Here is a 21,623-nt window from a genome sequence, read left to right on the forward strand (position 1 = left end):
GGCTGCTCTAACTTTGATGGTGAAGAACCTCAAGAAGGACTTAGTCTATAGAAGGCAAGAAGGAGATCTGAAGCTCTGAGACAATGAAGGATGGCATGAAATTGGCTCAGTGGTGCAACAAAAAAAAATAATATGAGGTAATAGTCTGTATAGGTTTATACATGCAAAACGTTCAATGGAAAGGGTAAACCTTTATGCACTCACTGTGATGAGCGGCAATTCAACATCATGGGATAATGCAGTTAAAGCAATAAGTAAGGAAGTAGAAGACATGCAATTAAAAGTAAATGTTAGTTAAAAAAGTGTTCAAGCAAACTTTATTTTAAAATGTTAAAATTACTTGATACCAATCAACTCTTTCATGCAAGGAGATGCTGCACCCAGATGTCCAGAACAGACCCTTACAGTGTCCGTCCGGCAATTTAAAGACAGCTTAAACAAAAACGTTTGGGCACAAATGCTAAGATGTCATTTGGTACAATCTTACAGCATTAAATGGCAGGTTGGATTGCACCCAGTGCATGGATGGAGAATGAAATTCAGATAGAACACAAAAAACCAATAAGCGTGTCAACCCGTTTCAAACGGCAATCTTCATCACAAGGATAGTGATGATGAAGATGGACTGATGTAAAGAGGAACATGAAAGAACCTAAATGTGTGTTAAAACTTGTAGGAAAAAGTAGAGCTATCAGAGTGCAACAAGAAAAGCTTGAAACATTAAAGTTTGAGAGAAGAACTTGAGGGTGACAATAAGTAAACTAACATCTCCTCCACAATACCTTCATGATGTTCCTGATGAAACTTTGAAAGTTGTTCAGTTACCAAAACCGCATCTGCATTAATTCCACATACTTCATGGATACTCTGCTTGCCTGAATTCTGTTGTGACAGAGACTCTTCCACTCCTAATGAAATAGCTTCTACATCAACTCCAAGAATATCAGAGACGCCCTCCTTATTTGAATTCTGCTGCAATAAGGACTTGTCATCAGGAATCTTGATTTCTAGAGAAACATTACTGGCCTCAAGCCCTAACACTTCGGGGGGACACACTTCATTTATATTTTCATGTAGCAATGGCTCATCCTGGGGAACAGAGGTCTCTTCAGATACTAATAACTCCAAGACATCCTCCATTCTTCTTGGACTAGCAACTCCCTCAAATCCTATGTCCACTGGGATATGCTCTTCAATTACATTCTTCTGTTGTAAAGACTCATCCTTGGGAATCACAGTTTCCAATGGTAAGGTGGCCTCCTCAAATTCTAAGACATTCGGGACACTCTCTATGTTTGGATTCTGTTGAGGTAAATAATCACCCTCAGAGAAGTCAGTTGCTCCTTGAATAGCAACTGGATGAACATTTAATGATTCAGACTCAATTTCCTTATCTTCCACTATTTCCGTAGGCTCAGAAGTTTCTAAAGAAAATAAAGGAAAACCACAGGTTAACAATATTGTAGGGTTTGAATGCGTGTGTTTCAAAGTGTTATCATGTAAGTGTTGTACACTTATAAAAAAAATGTTTTAAAAAACAATGCAACATAGTACGTTTTAAAAATAGGTTTTAGAGGTAGAAGGAACAGGGTAAGGAGCAACCTTAAAATTATAAGCATTAGAGCAGTTTTGTTACTTTAAAAAAGTAGAGCAGAGTATGGTAATGTATAGCTCCAGGTATTTCAGGATTTAAGAGGACTAAGACCAAAAGTCAATTTTAGATTCTATGAGTGATGTAAGCCATTGTATTCAGAGCCCGTGGAAACTAAGAGCTAAGTGGATGTTGTGATGATGATACTTTTATGGCAAGACTGAAGTGCTAATTACCTTGCAATTCCAAGTAACATAATGAGGTTATCCTTGCATGACTATGTGGACGATATGAGAAGGAGTAAAGCACTTTTATACAATGAGTGGAACAGATTCATCACAAGTCTTGTGGTCTCTTTACAAGGAAAGTTTGTTTAATCCTCAATCTGGGGGAAGCAGTAAAGAAAAAAAGATCACTAGAAAACCGCATCCCTAGTTCAATTAATGTGATGCACGTTAATGGCAATCTACTCATTACAACATTAGCTTTGTCAATGGCACATTTATGCTCCAAAGCATAAGTGGTTGCTCTATTTTGAAACAGAATACAACTCTTGAGAAGTGAAATGTTTTTTTCTGCATAGATGTTGAACTATACAAAATGGGAGAACAGACTGAAAAAGTAATCTCCACTTACATATTGATCTTAGAAGGTAATATCCAAGAGTAATAGTTTTGTAGGAGAAGGTGTTGCATTCCTGAAATTTCTCTATAAAAAAGCATGGGATGGCCAGACAATGCAATTTATGTAAAAAAAAAACGGCTGATGGAGAAATATGGAGAACAGTAAGGGGGAGAGAAGGAAAGAAAGTGTCAATATAAGGCAGGTCGTTTTGGTTCCAAAGGACCCTCAAGAGGAATGAGCTTGAAAAAAATAAAGAACATTAGGTAGGCAGAAGGTGGCAAACAAGACAATTAGAGATATTGGTGTAATAGAAAGATTCAGTACTACTATGTGATAATGGACTGTGTTTGCCAATACAAAGGTAGTAGAGCTAGACAATAGCGGAATGGTTTTGTGCATGCGAAAATACAAGAGAAAAAGTAAACAAAGTTGCCAACAATGCCTGGATCTGCAGCCTTTCTCGATGAATCTGTGCCATTCAAGGTGAAGAGGCAAGAGTAAGTGAAGCTCATGGCATGAGCAGGAAGACTGTAATGGCATACCAGAATAGATTAAAAAGCCCAACGGTTGTAAAACTAGGTTTAAAGTCAACGTTCACTGAACCAGATCGTAACATAGATCTTAGATCAACATGACACGGATTAGACTATGTGTTTTATGGTTAGTCCCATTAGCTGTTCGATTAAACATTCTGAAGCAGATTATCACTCAGACATCTGGATGATAAAAGTGACAGCATTTAAAAGGAGAACAGAGATGCATACTGAGCAGGGATGGGCAAAGTTGTTCAGACGTCGCTCAAAGACAACAAAGCTGCGCCATTTTGTTCCTAAAAAGAAGCAGAAGTTATTCAGGGAACTAAATAGTTAAGAACTAGGAGTAAGCAAGACAAACACTATTATTCAGGACTGGTAGGTTTGTGTTAGAAATATGCGGCTGTCAACTTATTAAAACGTTTTTTAAAATAGCTACCAAAGTGGACAAGAAGTTCAGAGGCAGCAAGTAAAAGTAGAAATAATCAAACAGGACTTTACAAACAAGGAAAAAGACAGGCTGAGAGTGTCCGTTATTTGAAGGTAATAGATAGACTTTGAAACAAGGGAGACACAAAACAGGTGCCCAGGAAAAGAATACATGACGTTCACTTCCAAAGCAGTGTGAGTGAAGACAGAATTAATAGCAACTTGAGTGGGTACATTACAAGGTATGATTCAAACTTTTAACAAGTTGTGAAAAAAGTGTTTTCAAGAAGATCAAATGCTGTATGACAAAGTGTAACTATTAAGAGATAAAAAAAGAAGTTGCAGAGACAAGCTTCAGAGGCATTAAGAGAAGATGACAGCATAGATGCAGTATAATGAACTCAAGATTTCACCAGGATAAAATCTTCCAGAAACGAATTAAAGAGAAACAGTGACAGTAAGGAGCAGTAATCAACCAAAAGCAAAGAGTAGGCTCAAGAGCTCAAAAAGAGAACAGAGTTCAACATCCCAGCGCAGTAGACTTTCTAGTGAGGGATTCAGGCTTAAAACACATCCAACATACCTCCCTGAAGTTCTTGCTGAGGTTTGGAGATGTGTTGTTGTAAACTCTCATCCTCAACCATTTCCACTGCTACCAGAGCAGCGACTGGGTCATTTTCCATCCTCTCATGTCTACTTTTCTTCAGTAAATCATGTTTTGAGAAAAACTCTTCTTCGCCAGCCACGTTTGTTTCTGGAACACCAGCTTCATCAAAAGTTGGGGCATTGGGGATGTTTCCATTGTTGTCCAGTGTTTCTGATGAATCTAAAGGTACTACATGAAAATACAGGGAAACCAACTCAGTGATCAAATATAAAGCTTGAAGCAATACTTCTTGATGGACTGTGTAGGTCATACAAAAGGTTGGTTTGAATTTATTTCTTCCACAGACACTGGGACTTCATCTTGAAGCCATTTATTGAGGTGGGAGATACGAAGAGACATGCAAGTGAACCAATACCTCATATACATAGGATTTTAGAGATGGCTAGGATACGGTGAAAAGTTTAACTGCAGTGGCGCTATGAAGCACCTTGTAGTTAGCAGAGTGCACATCACCAATAAGGAAAGAAAATTGAAAAGGGAAAATCTACAATTAGCAGAATATTTAAGTTACTGAGTTTTTGATAAAGGCGATTTTAGCCTTTAGAGCACTGATGAGAGAAATCATCATCTATTGATATATCCAAGCAATCTGTCTTATCACAGGCTATTCTCTACTCCTAAACAAATATGAAAAGTGGAAAGGGGTTTTAAAATCTAAAACTATTAGTGTGATCCACATGTGCATATCTCTCAAATGAACCCTTCTGTTCATCAGGTCCTATATATTATGAAGACTGTTGATACAACTCCCCACCACCAGTCCTTTCTAACACCTCCCCCATCCTGTCAAAAAAGGGCAGCCTAGCTGGATTCCATTGTCCAGTGGAGGAACATTTTCAGGGTAACACGAGCAGAATAGATTCCAAATAATAACATTTGTCAACTAGGAAGCATGCACATAAACAGTGCATTCTAATTTAACACCATGAAACACATGCCACAGACCATTTCCTCCATGAAAGCAACAGAAGGAGGTGGTCCATTAATATGCTACTCCAACAGGTTTCCTTCCTTCGATTAGTGCATTAAAGATAAGAGGTATGTTTTACATAAGGCAACGTAATGAAGTTTCTTCATTCTCTACAACCAACCGTGTCCATGTTCACAGTAGCTTCCTCTTGCCAGCTGTTCTTCTAACCTTCTAGTGACGTATATCTATTTTTAATATTTATTTGCTGAGACAATTTCCAGTCTTTTTGCCCTGACAAAGATGTGGTGGACAGCATCCTTTCCCCCTTATTAGTGAGGATAATCGTCATAACAACAATAATTCCAATCATTTAGCAGCACAACAATGAACGCTCTAGGATCTTAAAGATATATTAAACTCAATGGCACACAATGTCTTGCACAACCACTGAACTACCCGTGATCTTGCTGCACGCCTTTTGACTCACTTAACTTTTATTGGCCAACCACCCCTGAGGGTGCTCACCCTTTTTAGTCATAGCAAGTAGAGGGTGGACAGCACTACGTGCACAACATCAATCCAAGAACATGTACGGATTACAGTGGTCCAAAACCAACATATATCACCCACTGTCAATCATACAAATGATTCTGATGAAACAAAATTAAAAATATTCAGATTTTTGTAGAAAACAGCAAACAGCACACTGAATGAATACAATCCCATTGTTGAGCACTTACAACAGTGAGCATTTACATAAAATTACACAACACATGCAGCTTTACAGCACATTATACTGCTGTATGGGCCTTCGCTCTATGGAACCGCAATCCAAACACAGAAACTAGCATATATTTTTCATTCTAATGAGTTTCAGATTCAAAGACTCCACGGTAGAGCAATATGTTGTAATTACCTAAAATGTAAGTTGGTTCATTCCGTTTCCCCCCCTATGTTTCCTGCTCTGTTTGGCTGACCAATGTGCTGTCAACATTCCAAGACACACTCCCTGTCAGTACCTGACTGGCAGGCTATGGATGTCATCCTGTATTTGTATACTTGAATAAAGTGTTACTTATAACAGTGCGTGTTGGTCACTTACTACACTGGCGACTGTTGGGAGGAGGCCAACGACGACATCCCCTCCTTGTGTTGCCCAGGACCAGTGAAGTGCCAGAGTTGAGAATAGTAAAGGAGAGTAAAAGGAATCCAGCGCTGAATGAGTAACTGGAACGTTGCGTGCAAGGAGTGAAGATAAAGGCGAGAAGTAAAGTAAAAGTGCAGTGCCTAGAAGGAAAATAACTAAGCTGGTTGAAGAAGAGTGAAGGTGCGTGAAGACCTGAGGAACGTGTCGCAACAGTGAAAGGAGGATGAGGATAATAAAGGCAGATCGGCGAGCTGGTGATTGAGAACAGCTGAGAGGAGACGGTCTGCCGAGATTGACGAGCAGTGACAGAGGGAAATAAGAATAATTTCAGTACGCCCGGTGCACAGAGAAGTACGACTGTGAAGCAGCTCTGCTGAGGAGAATGGAGCCATGGTAGAGACAGGAGCTAGCAGCGGGAAGCCAAGGGTGCGATGTTTGTGAGGGGCATCGTTCAGTGAGCGGAGCTTTGCTGTGACAGGAGCGAGCAGTGGCGCAATCTTTTGAGAAGTAGAAATACTGTCGTGGATAAAACTTCGCGGTAATTGGAGCAAGCTGTGACGGACGGGTGAAGCGGCACATCGTCTGGTGTGAGGAGTTCCCAGTAGAAGCACTCGGAAAGGGAAATCTGTGGCAGTACGCTGGAGCTCCAGAGGAGTGAGCCGAGTGGAAGCGCTGAGGGGATATAAAGGAAACCGCAATTTTGAGCAGCAGTGTCAATGAAGGGACGGAGAGAGGTGAGGCGCTGCGTAGTCTAGCGGTGAATGAAGGAAGGAGGCAGTTGATGTGAAGGGGGACATAGAGGCCCGCTGTGACGAAGTAAAGTTAATCAGCGCATTTTACGGATGGTGAAAGAAGGATAACGTACCTTAAAGGTGACAGCATGAAGGGAGCAAGTCAACGATCGTGCAGGAGACACCTGCGTAGCTGTGGACTGAGGGTAAAGGAACAAGCTGGGGGTGCGAATAGGAGTGGAACACGACGAGTTTGTGAGGAGCAGCGACGGAGCGGCACTGAGGGAAGGAGTGAATCACATGTGAGGAAGTAGGTCCAAAGCAACGGCAGCATCGACGAAGGAAAGCTGACTTTGCACGGAAACGGCAGATTCCACAGAAACTGCTAGTAGGGAGCAAGCTTGAAGAACAAAGCAGACTTTAGAAAAGGAATCACCGATTCAACACAAAGGACTGTGGGAAAATAGAGTGTACTCTCATGTGGTGTGAGGTAATTAGTGCTACAGAAGGGAATTGTGAGGAAATTGTCTAGTCAAATAAATAAATAGTTAAAGGAATTGAAGTACAACGTTATGTAAATGCAGGAAAAAGGATATGGGGTACAAGAAACACACAGAGAGCGTATATAAGTAGGGAATGTGTAGTGAATAAAAAGTATCCCATAGGAGGGTCTCCGCGTGACCGAAGTGGTAGGTGAGAAGATGTTAAGTGGAGTAAATCCAACAGTGTGTGTAGAGGCAACTGTGCAGTGGTGAAAGGTGATAAAATATAGTGCACAAGTGAAATATAGCCAGTAAAAAGGGAGTTAAGGAAGGCAAGGGACAGTGCAGAGTGAATTAGCACTCCTTGGGACAGAGGAATTAGTGGTGCACCTTTGCAGTAGCAGTACGTCTAGAAGAGAGAGAGAGTCCCACCCCTGTAAATCTTCAGGAGCACGGCAGCAATTAGCATGAGTCAACCGCCACCCTTCCTGACAGAGGAGGGGGAACCAGTGCTACCATGGAAGGATTGGAGGAAGGGTTTTGAATCCTATGTGGTTGCTATAGGTGCAAGTGGGTTTGCAGCTATAAGAAAGAAGAATATACTCCTAATAAATCTGGGAACTGAGGGAAGGAACGTTTTTGACAGCTTACCGGATTTGGAAGGAGGGGAAGGAGAAGACGTGGATATCTATGAGCAAAGTTTAAGGAAACTAGAATTGCAATATGCTGACAAGATAAATGTAGTGTTCGAGAGACACAAGTTTTACGGAAGAGTACAAGGGAAAAATGAGAAGGTAGGGAACTATATAGCATGCTTGAGAGGGTTGGCAAACACATGTGAATTTAATGATTTAACGGAGTCACTCGTAAGAGACCAGTTGGTGAGGTGCACCAACAATAAGAAAATCCAGGAGAAGCTGTTGGTAGGTAATCCAGATTTGAGGAATGCCATAGATATAGCCAAGAGCGTGGAACATACAGCGGAATGTGTGAAAGAAATGAATATAAATGAGGGGAGCAAAGTAAATGAAATTGGTGATAACAAGGAGAATTACAGAGTAGTGTATGCGGTAAAGGGTGTAAAAGGAAGAGATTTGGATAAGGAACAAATTGAAGAGAGATACAGGGAGGAAAACAGACTTAAATGTTTCAGATGCAGCAGTACAAGACATTTAGCGAACAGTACCAGATGCTTAGCAAGAACAGCTACCTGCAGAAATTGTAATAGGAAAGGGCATTTTGAAAGAGCTTGCAAAGATAGTCTAAAAAAATCTATGAATCTAGTAGGCAATAGTGGTGTATGTGAAGAAGGGTATCTGTTATGTGTAACCAGCAAAGATGTAGACTCTGGCAAGAAGATAGATTTACCAAAATGCATGATTGATCTAAATGGTGATGCGATAGAAGTGTATACAGATTCTTGTTCACAATTCACTTTCAATGTTACGACATATGAGGAGAAGTCGAAGACAAGAGGTATAAAGTTGGAAAAACCAGATGTATGCCCGATGGGTTACAATAATGAGAAAATACCGTTAGAAGGTATGTTTACAGGGAGAATATCCTTTAAGGAAAGAAGTACATTGGGAAAGGTTTATGTGGCAACGGACGGTTTAAACTTACTTGGATGGGCACAACAAAAAGACTTATGGATGAGAATAGACCCTACAGTGGAAGAGCCAGTTATAACAGTAGGTAGAAGGGTGAGTGAGGAAGAGGTGGAGGAAGAGCAAAGAAGTATGGGCAAGGAGAAATCATTTCGGGGAAGGAAGACCAGAAAGGTAGTTCAAAAAAAGTATGTAAGGCAGGAGGGGATAGAACCTGCAGAGATTTCTAAAGGAGTTGCGCCAATAGGAACTAAAACGGAAGGGAGCACTAGCAAAAAGGGACTAGGCTGTGAGGAAAGTAAGTGTAAGTTAATGAATGTTCCTTCTCTGGGCCAGCTAGATACAGGAAGGAACTCAATAATTAAGGATATAAACACTAAGGGAATAGGAGTCACCCTTAGCCAAGGTGTAGATGAGAAAGAAGAGAAAATTCTTGATCCAAGAGAGCAGGAGAAGGAATTTAAGGAGAACAGAAACAAACTAATCTTCAAAAGAAAGAATGTGTACAGCGAGAGGAAAATAGTACCACAGGCGTTCATGAGAGGAGGTATTGTGACGGTGACCTATGGTGGATTTCCAAGTTGTAACTTAATGGTAAACAAAGTCAGAGTACATTACGGGTGGCCTGCAGAGAGAGCCATGGTAGGGAGTTATTCAGGACAGTACTGGAGTTGTTCCAGTAATAATAAGACTACAGTGAGCAGGGAAGACTGCATATTTGCACTTGAGGTACCTACTACCCCAGGGGAGAAATCAGCAGTGGGACCCTGGGAAGCAATGGAAGGGGAGGCTAGAAGCACAAAATCCCTGTTTGACTACCACTCTAAAAGAGTGGAAATAAAGGTTGTAGGGAGGGTGACTGTTAGTTCAATAACTATGAGTTGTCCAGAAATGTTAAGGATGGAAGGAGCCTCTCAAGTATTGGTGTTGGGAAATGAGGCCCTGATTGGTCTACTTCAGATGAGAGAGGAACTAATTAGTTTGACTACTTCTCATCTAAATACAACTCTGCACGGTCCTAGAGGGATTGCAATGTTCAAGAGAGGAAATCCAACGATCCAAGAGATTATACTATTGCATAGCAAGAGTAGGGCTAATGAGAGAAAAGCTTTTGAGGAAATGATTTGGTTGTACCTAGTCATGCCATCCGGCATGACGAGGTCATATCTATGTGAATCAGAAAAAGGATGTGAACCAGGCACCAGTATGGGTCCACTAAGGCTTAAGGGGAAGGAGGAGAAGATGGAGGACAATGGACAGAAGCAGGAGGGTCAGGAAATTTCTGGATTGGTATTCTAGATGTACTTACAGACCTAAGTGTATTGGGAAGGGACGTGTACGGGTGCAGATGAGATAAAGCCTTGGTTCTTCATATTGGTCCACCCAGAATGTTTTAAGTTTTCTGATAGACTAAATTTTACATCTCGTGCAGATACCCTGTTTGCTGTTCTGTTCTGGGGTAGGAGATGTGTTGTAATTACCTAAAATGTAAGTTGGTACATTCCGTTTCCCCCCCCTATGTTTCCTGCTCCGTTTGGGCTGACCCATGTGCTGTCAACATTCCAAGACACAGTACCTGACTGGCAGGCTATGGATGTCGTCCTGTATTTCTATACTTGAATAAAGTGTTACTTATAACAGTGCGTGTTGGTCACTTACTACACAATACTAAATAAATGTAGCTCATTTAGATAAGTTAAATTGCGATGCTAGGATCAGCATGAAAGAGGCCAGGGGTCGTTAATACCTAGTGAAGGGCATGCAAACACTTGAACTTGATTGAACCTTGAACTTTGTTGGATAACAGGAGCAACACACAAACGATTACTAAGGAATTCATTATTTTACCACCCATATTTTTGGGCTTGGATTTATGATAGTTTCTGCGACATGGAAACGTAGATAAGGGTGAGGATAAAATGAGGAAACTCACAAAATGAGTCACAAGTACTCTGTGCTGCATATCTGGAAAATACACATAGATTAAGGCATAACATCTGATAGTGTTTGTCAGAATCCGCTTTCAGTCCGTTGCTGTTGAATGCTACATATCAAGCATATGTGGGAAGAAGGCGACCCACTTGCAACTGATTTTTCTAGAAAAAGCTAACATTTATAGATGTTGCCATTTATATCTGTTTCATGAGACTGACCCTGGTAGAAAAGGTTCTGCAGAAAAATGAAATTGATACCAATATGCACATTCTTTTTCTAGTAAACAGTCAATACACAAAAATGGTCTGAAAGATTAACAAGCATTTACAATGCAACGATTTCGCCTTTGCAAAACTTAGAGCTATTGGCATTGTAAATGACATTTTTTTTTTTTTTTAAATTTTTGAAAACCTTTATTGTGCATCAAATCAGAACAAATACGGGCCTACAACCTACCGGCCGGCCACGGAAACAGTTAAGCACCAATGCAGCGTTACGGCGACATAGTATTACTCCCCATTTTAAGCAACCATTAAATTACACTTTGATTACCATAGTACCATGTCCCAGAATCAATGAAGGTTAATTTTAAAAGTTTTTTTTTAAGCAAACATTGTAACAAGTCGTACTGTTTCAAGTCTTATAAAAAGAAACAAAGAAGGATCCATGCGGGAGGAGCAGAACCATAGTTTCAAGCATATATGCAGGATATCAACACCAACCAGTGAGTTCCCCCCGGGCAGTAAGGCAGCTATCCTCAGAGTCAAGTAGAAGACCCCCCTCGCGCGCCACCCGGTCCCTGCCGTCACCTAACCCCTAGTAAACTAGACATGGACCCAGACCGAAAGTGAAAATAAAAAATAGGAATAAAAGAAGGCACCATAAAAGGAAAAAATATAAAAGAAGCAAAAACAGGTCCCATAGAAACTAACCAAAAATAAAATATAACCCCCCCACCCTACACACATGCAGAGGCTATGGCCTACCCCCCCCCCTAGCAGAGTGTCTGTCGCCCCATAAACCCGAAATACAGCGAGAGAAGAAAAGAAGTAGAAGAAAAAGGCAAGATAAAGCAAGAAAAATGTAGAAAAGGAAGAAAGAAAGGAATAAGAAACGAAGAATTTCAACACTTGAATATAGGGAGGAAGAAAAGAACAAGCTGATCTACCACTCCCAAAAAGAAGGAAGCGGGGAGGAGCCCTCACAATATCAGAACTCCCGGACTCCCAGCTATCCGCAACCCCTACGTCATTTTAGTGTTCCGGTCCGGATCTCCCCCGGCTAGTCAAATACAAGGTCCGCAGCCATCAACCGCAACATCTGTCCCTGAGCCACCCGCCCGCGAAACAACAGTCGCCCCGTAAAGAGGAACCAAAAATGATAAAACACAATACTTGCGACTTGAAATGAAGGGAGAGGCCAGCGCGCAGAACAGGAAATACAATATGAATAGGTGGAAGTCTCACTGAATGCGCAATCAATACATCAACAAGTATTTCAGTCCGGGGTCACAACCAGGCAGACAGTCAGTGCCAGTAAGGGAAGAGTCCTCAGCCCTGTCCCGAACGTCGGAATCCCACCAGGCATAGCCACAGCGAAGCAGTGAGACAATATGGCCACAGAGAGAGTGAGAGTGTCGCAGGAACACAAAATGGCCGTCGAGAGCCATCAGTAACTCCATCGACTGTAGTAGTGAATTCCCCAGGAACCTGCAGAGCGTACGAGTTCTTCGAATACAAAGTCGGAGGGCACAATCCAGGGGCCGGTGATAAGGTCGACAATGTCTTAGATATGTCCCAAGGCACTCGCGGTGAGAATTCCAACAATGTTGCACTCTCCGGTGAAAGGAGAAACAAAGTATCCCAAATAGAGGCAGCAGGCAGACGGTCTCGGGCATCAGTAGATTCGGGAGCGGGCACCTCTGTCCAGCTGGCAGAAGGAAGCACTGTACCTCCATGGAGCGCAGGTGGAGATGAGTGTAGACTTTGCGGGGTCAGTACGTTGCAGTCCCGCCGCAGCGACGACGCCATGTCGTCCAGCTTCCTTCGCAGCACTTGGCAGCCTTGGCGCATATCAGCGCGGAGGTCGTGCAGGGCAGTCAGGATGATTTTGAGAGAAAGTGTAGGCTGACGCCCCCGGCTCTCACTTCCCAAGGAAGGTATTCGAGAATCGGACCCCATCACAGGCGGGGCAACACAGGCCACTGGCAGGGACGGGCGCTCTCCCCCACACCTCGGAGCCTCAAACAAAGCCATCATGGCGAAATTCCGGGGAAATCGCAGGATAAGTGCGGCACAGGCGAGCGTCCCTGCAGGGTTACAGCATCACAAAGTACAGCGCCAGTGAGGCATACATCGCGGAGAGGCGCCCCGTACCAGAGGGGGGTAGTGAGGCGTGGGGTCAGGCAAGCATAGGCTATCAAACATGGCCGTGCGACACTCTCCGTTCGTATCTGCCCCAAACAAAGGATCCGTTGCAATAGGGTGCCTCAGCTCAACAAGCGCTCGCTCCTGGCCGCCTTCTGCAAATCGCCGTAAGCGTCGCAGCACAGACAGTGCATCGTGAGGTCCCCACCGGTGCTCAGGTCGTCAGCGCCGATCAGGCATCCTGGCCGCCATCAGGTCTCCGGGGAACGGCAGAGAGCTTTTGTGCAGGCGGGCTCCCGGGCTGCAAGCAGTACCGCGGCTATCTCCGGCCGCCGGGCAGGTCGAGAGACCAGAAACACACCGCTGGAATCAGCGCCGCGCCGCACTTCCGTAAATGACATTTTTATTCATGTTATGTTATGTTTATTTTAATTTCTATAGCGCACGGCTACTCCATTGGAGTGTCCCGGCGCTTTTATTGGCAGCTCATAAGAAGAAAAACATAACACAGAGAAAACAAAAACATCCATTAACAGCAAAGGAGACATACTAGAGGGTAAAAAGCCAGGTTTTAAGGCCCTTCCTGAAAGACAGCAGATTAGAGGTACAGCGTAAGGCCAATGGCAGAGTGTTCCAGAGCTGTGGTGCCCTCAGTCTAAAGGAGCACCCCCCGGTGCGGGCCCTCTTTACTCGGGGGACCACCGCAAGAAACAGGGATTCAGATCGCATAGATCGGGCCGGGCAGTAAAAGACAAGCCTACGTTGAAGATATTTTGCTCCCGAACCAAAGAGCGCCTTATGAGCCAGAGTCAAAGCCTTAAAAACTATCCGCTTCCGGATAGGCAGCCAATGAAGCGACTGCAAAAGGCCGGACACTCTGGCTCGCCTATGAAGGCCAAAAATGTCACGTGCAGCGGAATTCTGCACCACCTGCAGCCGCTGTACAAGATATTCCGGAAGACCCAGATAAAGGACGTTGGAATAGTCCAATCTGGAGCCAATTAAGGCTTGCACCGTAATCTTCCTGTGCTCTTCTGTGAGCAGAGGAAGAAACTTCTGGAGCATCTTGAGAATGCCGAAACATGTGCCCGTAAGACCGAGGATCTGAGATCTCAAAGTCAGACCATTATCGATCTTAATTCCCAGATTTTTTGCCAGCTGGGACGCATGTGCTGGGGTGAACATATTAGTCGGCCACCATGTCTGCCAGTCAGAGTCTGAGGTACAGCCAAAAAACAGTACCTCCGACTTGTCTGAGTTACATTTGAGGCTGTTCAGCTGGAACCAATTAAAAACAGCCCCAAGACACTCTAGAATACTCTCTCCGTCGAAATCCTCTCCTTTCCCGCTCATAAAGAGGAGCTGGGTATCGTCGGCATAGGAGACGATCTGGGCCCCAAAAGACTCCACCAGTGCCGCCAAGGGGGTCATAAAGATGTAAAAGAGTCGGGCTCAGCACAGAACCCTGCGGGACTCCGACTCCCAACGGCGGCATCTCAGCAGAGCTAGGAGAGGCCCAGACTGTTTGTCGACGGCCAGCTAAGAAAGATGTAAACCAGCTGAACACCGTCCCCCTCAGACTGATGTCAAAGTCTGGCGAGGAGCCCCTCGTGGGGGACGGTGTTGAAGGCCGCTGACAGATCAAGCATGACAAGCATGGCTTTGCCTCCTGAATCCAGAGCCTCCTTAATGGCCTCGGACACCTCCAAAAGCGCCGTCTCGGTGCTTAGATTGGGGCGGAAGCCAGATTGAGTGGAGTGCAACAGGTCATTGGTTTCTAGAAAAGCAGAGAGCACGCTGTGCACGTGCTTCTCCGCGATTTTGGCCAGCGCCGGAAGGAGAGAGATAGGCCTATAGTAGGCCAACACCTCGGGATCTAGGCCAGGCTTTTTAAGGAGGGGGATCACCATCGCCCACTTCCAAGTCTGCGGGACCACCCCCTCCCTCAAAGAGAGGTTCAAAAGTGGGTTAGCCAACGGGTTTACAACAACCGCCATCTTCGCCAGGAATTTGGCCGGGCATAGGTCTAAAGGTGACCCAGATTTAAGGTTGGCCAAAAGTGCCAATGACGCAGAGGTAGAGATACGCGGAAAAACAGCCAAGACAGAATCCAGGGTGGGCCGATGGAATTGACCCGTCCCCACAACTGGGACGAACTTCAACCAACCTCTCAGGAAAGGAGTCCTGAATCAATTTAATCTTAGCCGTAAAAAACTTGGCAAGATCACAAACCCACGACTCAGAGGGAGCGGCTTCAGATAAATTAGACCGAGGGGCCGTTAACTCCCTCACAATAGTAAAGATCTCCTTACATGAATTGGAGGCTGCCTCTATCCGCCTAGAAAAGTAACCCTTTTTCTCATGGAGGATATCGGGATGATATACTTTGATTGCAGTCCTGTATGCAAGCTAAATCATTCAGCCTGTCCGTCAGCCACACCTGCAAAGACTCTAAATCCCGCTTTAAGTCGCCCGAGAGGGGGCACGGATGGTCAAGAGATGCCTGGGCTAGCATCTCTGGAGTCACCCGATGAAGTGCCCTAGAGACTGGCCCATGCTGTCTAGGCGCATTGCTAGGCAGTTTCTCCATGCCCGGCACATAAAACCTAGCCAACCTGTGATCGGACCAGAGCACCGGAAGAAGTTCTATGCCTTCTAAGGGGGCCGTAGAAAAAACCTGATCCAGGGTGTGACCCTTGTGTGTGGGGCCTAAAAGAAACGGGGCAAAGCCAAGGGGAGCCGTGATATCGAATAGTCTGTTTGCATCCGGGTCCTCACCCTCGTCCATGTGGAAGTTGAAATCTCCCGCCAACACACAGTGCTCAGTTCTCAAGGCTAACCCCGAACTAGCTGCCTGCAGTTCTTCAAAAAAGGATCCCGCCGGTCCGGGGGGGTCTATAGACCAGCAGCCCTTTAAGAGCTTGATGAGGGGCCAGTGTAATAGAGAAGGCCAGGGATTTAGAACCTGTAATAATATCCATAGGGATGATAGAACAAGCGGCAAGCTTATTCACCACAAGAGCCACCCCTACTCCCCTCCCCTTCAATCTATCTTGCCTAAAAATATTATATTCCGGCGGGATTGCCGCGACGATATCAGGATTGGACAGATCCCCCAGCCATGTCTCTGTCAACATCAGACAAAAGGGTTTTTCCATAACAAGGAGATCAAAGATCTCCAGGGCATGTCTGCGCACTGATCTGGTGTTTAAAAGCAGGCAGAGATGTTTCACATTGGCCCCTCCCCTCTTCAATGAAGCAGCAGGGGCATACCCTGGTGACCAACCACATCCAGGGCAGTGCCTTTTACCCCTATAGCGACCAGGAAAAACTGCATGACAGGCACAGGATACCTTTTGCAAAGAACGAAGTTCCAGCGCCGAATAGTATACCATCCTCCCGACAGTAGCAGAGAAGCCTATGAAGCCTGCCCCCCCCCCGCCGCTCCACCACCTCCGGGACGCTGATGGGCGCAGACGGGCAGGACTCTGGCAAGACTCAGGCATAGCGATGGCAAACCCGCTGCGCGATCCCGCTGCGCTAAGAGGACTGGTTTACATAGGGCCTCCAGGTGAGGTGCGAACCACCCCACCAGGACGCTCAATATGGCGCTGCAAAAGCGTCAATGCCCCTCCCAAAATGGCGCCCAAAGTACAAACGAAGCAGAACCCCAACAGCCCCAGACCCGGACCCGCTATTTATGTGTTGGTTTTTAAAACAGATACATAATGGCATTGTCATTTACATTGACAATAACTTAATCTCTCGCAAATGTGAGACCTATTGTACCCTACTGGACGAGCTCAGCAGACAGCAATTACTACCACACACCCAGACACAAAGCCACACACACACACAAACACACACACCCACCCACCCCCAGACCCAAAACCACACACACACACCCAGCCACCCAGAGCCCCACACACCCAGAGCCACACACACACACCCAGCCACACACACACCGAGCCACACACACACACAGAGCCACACACACCCAGCCACACACACACACACACACACACACCGAGCCACACACACCCACCCACCCACCCAGAGCCACACACACACACCCACCCAGAGCCACACACACACACCCACCCAGAGCCACACACACACACACACACACACACACACACACACACCCAGAGCCACACACACACCCACCCAGAGCCACACACACACCCAGAGCCACACACACACATACACAGAGCCACACACAGAGCCACAGAGCCACACACAGAGCCACACACACACACACCGAGCTACACACACACAGAGCCACACACACACACACACCGAGCCACACACACACAGAGCCACACACACACGAACACCCAGAGCCACACACACACACAAACACCCAGAGCCACACACACACAAACACCCAGAGCCACACACACACAAACACCCAGAGCCACACACACACAAACACCCAGAGCCACACACACACACAAACACCCAGAGCCACACACACACAAACACCCAGAGCCACACACACACAAACACCCAGAGCCACACACACACAAACACCCAGAGCCACACACACACAAACACCCAGAGCCACACACACACAAACACCCAGAGCCACACACACACAAACACCCAGAGCCACACACACACAAACACCCAGAGCCACACACACACAAACACCCAGAGCCACACACACACAAACACCCAGAGCCACACACACACAAACACCCAGAGCCACACACACACAAACACCCAGAGCCACACACACACAAACACCCAGAGCCACACACACACACACCCCCAGAGCCACACACACACAAACACCCAGAGCCACACACACACACACACCCACCCACGCACACAAGGGAGCAACACACACACACACCCCCACCCACCCAGAGCCACACACACACAAACACCCAGAGCCACACACACCCACCCACCCACCCAGAGCCACACACACCCACCCACCCACCCAGAGCCACACACACACACACACCCACCCCCAGAGCCACACACACACACACACCCAGAGCCACACACACACACACACCCAGAGCCACACACACACACACCCACCCACGCACACAAGGGAGCAACACACACACACACACACACACACCCCCACCCACCCAGAGCCACACACACACACCCCCACCCAGAGCCACAGCCAGGGGGCAGGGAAGCAACACCGCCAGGGGGCAGGGAAGCAAGCACAGCCAGGGGGCAGGGAAGCAAGCACAGCCAGGGGGCAGGGAAGCAAGCACAGCCAGGGGGCAGGGAAGCAAGCACAGCCAGGGGGCAGGGAAGCAAGCACAGCCAGGGGGCAGGGAAGCAAGCACAGCCAGGGGGCAGGGAAGCAAGCACAGCCATGGGGCAGGGAAGCAAGCACAGCCATGGGGCAGGGAAGCAAGCACAGCCAGGGGGCAGGGAAGCAAGCACAGCCAGGGGGCAGGGAAGCAAGCACAGCCAGGGGGCAGGGAAGCAAGCACAGCCAGGGGGCAGGGAAGCAAGCACAGCCAGGGGGCAGGGAAGCAAGCACAGCCAGGGGGAAGGGAAGCAAGCACAGCCAGGGGGAAGGGAAGCAAGCCCAGCCAGGGGGCAGGGAAGCAAGCCCAGCCAGGGGGCAGGGAAGCAAGCCCAGCCAGGGGGCAGGGAAGCAAGCACAGCCAGGGGGCAGGGAAGCAAGCACAGCCAGGGGGCAGGGAAGCAAGCACAGCCAGGGGCAGGGAAGCAAGCACAGCCAGGGGGCAGGGAAGCAAGCACAGCCAGGGGGCAGGGAAGCAAGCACAGCCAGGGGGCAGGGAAGCAGCAAGCACAGCCAGGTTGCAGGGAAGCAAGCACAGCCAGGTTGCAGGGAAGCAAGCACAGCCAGGGGCAGGGGAACCAGGGGGCGGGGGAGCAAGCATAGCCAGGGGGCGGGGAAGCAAGCACAGCCAGGGGGCGGGGAAGCAAGCACAGCCAGGGGGCGGGGAAGCAAGCACAGCCAGGGGGCGGGGAAGCAAGCACAGCCAGGGGGCGGGGAAGCAAGCACAGCCAGGGGGCGGGGAAGCAAGCACAGCCAGGGGGCGGGGAAGCAAGCACAGCCAGGGGGCGGGGAAGCAAGCACAGGCAGGGAAGCAAGCACAGGCAGGGAAGCAAGCACAGCAGGGAAGCAAGCACAGGCAGGGAAGCAAGCACAGGCAGGGAAGCAAGCACAGGCAGGGAAGCAAGCACAGCCAGGGAAGCAAGCACAGCCAGGGAAGCAAGCACAGCCAGGGAAGCAAGCACAGCCAGGGAAGCAAGCACAGCCAGGGAAGCAAGCACAGCCAGGGAAGCAAGCACAGCCAGGTGGCAGGGAAGCAAGCACAGCCAGGTGGCAGGGAAGCAAGCACAGCCAGGGGGCAGGGAAGCAAGCACAGCCAGGGGGCAGGGAAGCAAGCGGGGGCAGGGAAGCAAGCACAGCCAGGGGGCAGGGAAGTAAGAACAGCCAGGGGGCAGGGAAGCAAGCACACTAGTAGGTTTCTAAAGAGATCCTGGGCTGCACAATTTTGAGATCAAGTATTTGTACAACAGCTGGCCGGAGATCCCTACTGGAATACTGGGAGAGGTCATGAACCCTCTGCCTACTCAGAAACGCAGATAAGGAGCAAGATTAAACTTTCAAGCAGGATGAAACGGAAAGCATGATGATCAACGCATAACCAGTGCTGCTGCCACAGCCAGAGTTAAAAAAACAAAGAATGTCGCTACAACGCTTGGACAGAAAACTCCCACCTACTGCAAGTCTGCAACTTTGGATCAACTGGCCTGCAGTGCCAGGGTCTCGTGAGCAAAAAGCATACCGGGCTCCTGTTATTTAATAAGTAAATCGCGCACCGGGCGGAGAAGAGCTGCGGCAGAGGAAAGTGGGGGGGGGGAGGGAGAGGGAGGCGAAGCGAGCGCGGGACGGAGAAGAGACGGAGAAGAGCTGCGGGGAGAGGGAAGGGGGGCCACGCACAACAACAAACCGAGACCACAGGACACCATTTGGAGCGCTTGCTGGTGGGGCTTGTAAAAACGCATCTGAGATGTCTGCGTGGTTTGCGCCGAGGCGGCATTATTCGCCTTCCCTTTTTCTCTGCCTTTGCAGGTGCAGGTTTAGAGAGCATGTGCGCTCACTATATTATTGATGCACTTAAGTAGAGTGTTGCAAAGCATGTAATTACCTGAAGTAGGCGCGGAGAGAGGGGCCGCATATCCGTGATGTGAAGGACGTACGGGGATGATTACAGAGCCGGCGGTCTCCTTCCATTCCCGGCCCTTTTTGTTTAGCTGGTTGTCATGGCAAGTAATTGGATAGAATTTAAGCCACTTTCTCCCAGGTAGGGAATTCATAATTTTACCCTTCACCTAGTTTTGAGCATACTTTGAAAGAATCCTAAAGTTCCCGAAGGAACGGCGCGGCTTTAATAATTAGGTGACCGGGCTTCCTCCCCTTGAAGCTCAGCTCTGCCCTGCGTTGGCCCACAGTCCATAATGGTCGTCCCTCCCAGGCCGCCAGCGTGTCATCACTTGCAGGCCTGGGCCTTGCAATCCGTGTCTGCTGGAAAGGTTCCATTTATCGTAACGTGTTGTTCGTAAAGCCCACTCAAATAGTCCTATTGTGAAAGTAGCGCATTCTTCCGTTTTTTAAATGTAATCCCTGTCACCCTCCTTAAGTGAGGCACGCTTAGACGTGAGTCACAGGACCTCTCTTAAATAAATAACCTGGTGCCACCCGGAACAGCTGGCTATGGCTGGTCACAGGCGTCGTGCCACGAGCCCCTGCTGCCAGCACTACATGTGCCTGCAGGGCAGAAACCTGGCCGGGCTTAGATCGTCTTTCGCTCGTGCAGACAGCTGCCCTGGGAAGCAATCCTGTGCCTAGGGCCGCAAGGTCTGAAAACGCGCTGCTATTGTGGATGAACATGTGGGTTCAGCTGGTGGCCTTTCCGCAGCGCTGGGACAAACCCCTCCCCCTCCCAGTACTCAATTCAGGTACAGAACTCCTCCCTCCACCACTGTCTGCCCACACGCCACTGCAGCACCGAAATCACCACAAGCACTGCTGTTCACAATTTTGTAATTTTTTACTTAAGATAATTTGGCGCCCATCCAGCCTACACAAAATTCAGCATATTTAGTCATTCAGAGTGATGTACCACGCCAATAGTACAGTGGGAGAGGGGGCGGGAACGGGCACACGGACAGCGGGAGAGGGGGCGGGAACGGGCACACGGACAGCGGGAGAGGGGCGGAAGCGGCACACGGACAGCGGGAGAGGGGCGGGAACGGACAGCGGGAGGGGGTCGGGATAGACATACTAAGTGCAAATGCCGCTTACCTGCTAGCAAAGCCAGGAAACTGAAATCGCGCAACCCACCCCTGCAAACTACACTTTCAAAATGGGCAAAACAAACCTTTAAAAAAAAACGCCGCAATGACGGTCGCATAGGGGCGGAGAGCGAAAAAAACAGTGGAACGCCCACGAATATGCTCCCGCGAAGATTGACACATCTCTCCTCCAATGGCTAGCCTCCATTTATGGAGCTAGCCAATGGAAGAGAGAGGCGGGACAAAGCCCCGTACTGTCTAACATAAGATTTCGCCTGCGCGAACACTGCTGCG

The 21,623-nt window shown here is 47.5% G+C and overlaps 1 protein-coding gene across 29 annotated transcripts in view; it reads right to left on the reverse strand.

Annotated features, from left to right (window-relative positions):
- MAP4 (microtubule associated protein 4) overlaps positions 1-21,623 on the reverse strand; it is a 1,807,860-nt gene that overhangs the window by 936,704 nt on the left and 849,533 nt on the right. For 18 of the 29 annotated variants that reach the window (XM_086941031.1, XM_086941029.1, XM_086941028.1 and 15 more), the window contains 2 exons: positions 3,761-4,012; positions 783-1,424 (listed from right to left, as the gene is read on the reverse strand). The exons of 6 other annotated variants lie outside the window; for them this stretch is intronic. In XM_086941031.1, coding sequence (XP_086797157.1) covers positions 783-1,424; positions 3,761-4,012 — 894 coding nt within the window. The remainder of the gene's footprint in view (positions 1-782; positions 1,425-3,760; positions 4,013-21,623) is intronic. 5 more of the 29 variants (XM_086941043.1, XM_086941047.1, XM_086941042.1 and 2 more) reach the window with 2 other exon arrangements.

The sequence above is a fragment of the Lissotriton vulgaris genome, chromosome 10, assembly GCF_964263255.1.
Source record: "Lissotriton vulgaris chromosome 10, aLisVul1.2, whole genome shotgun sequence".
NCBI lineage: Eukaryota > Metazoa > Chordata > Amphibia > Caudata > Salamandridae > Lissotriton > Lissotriton vulgaris.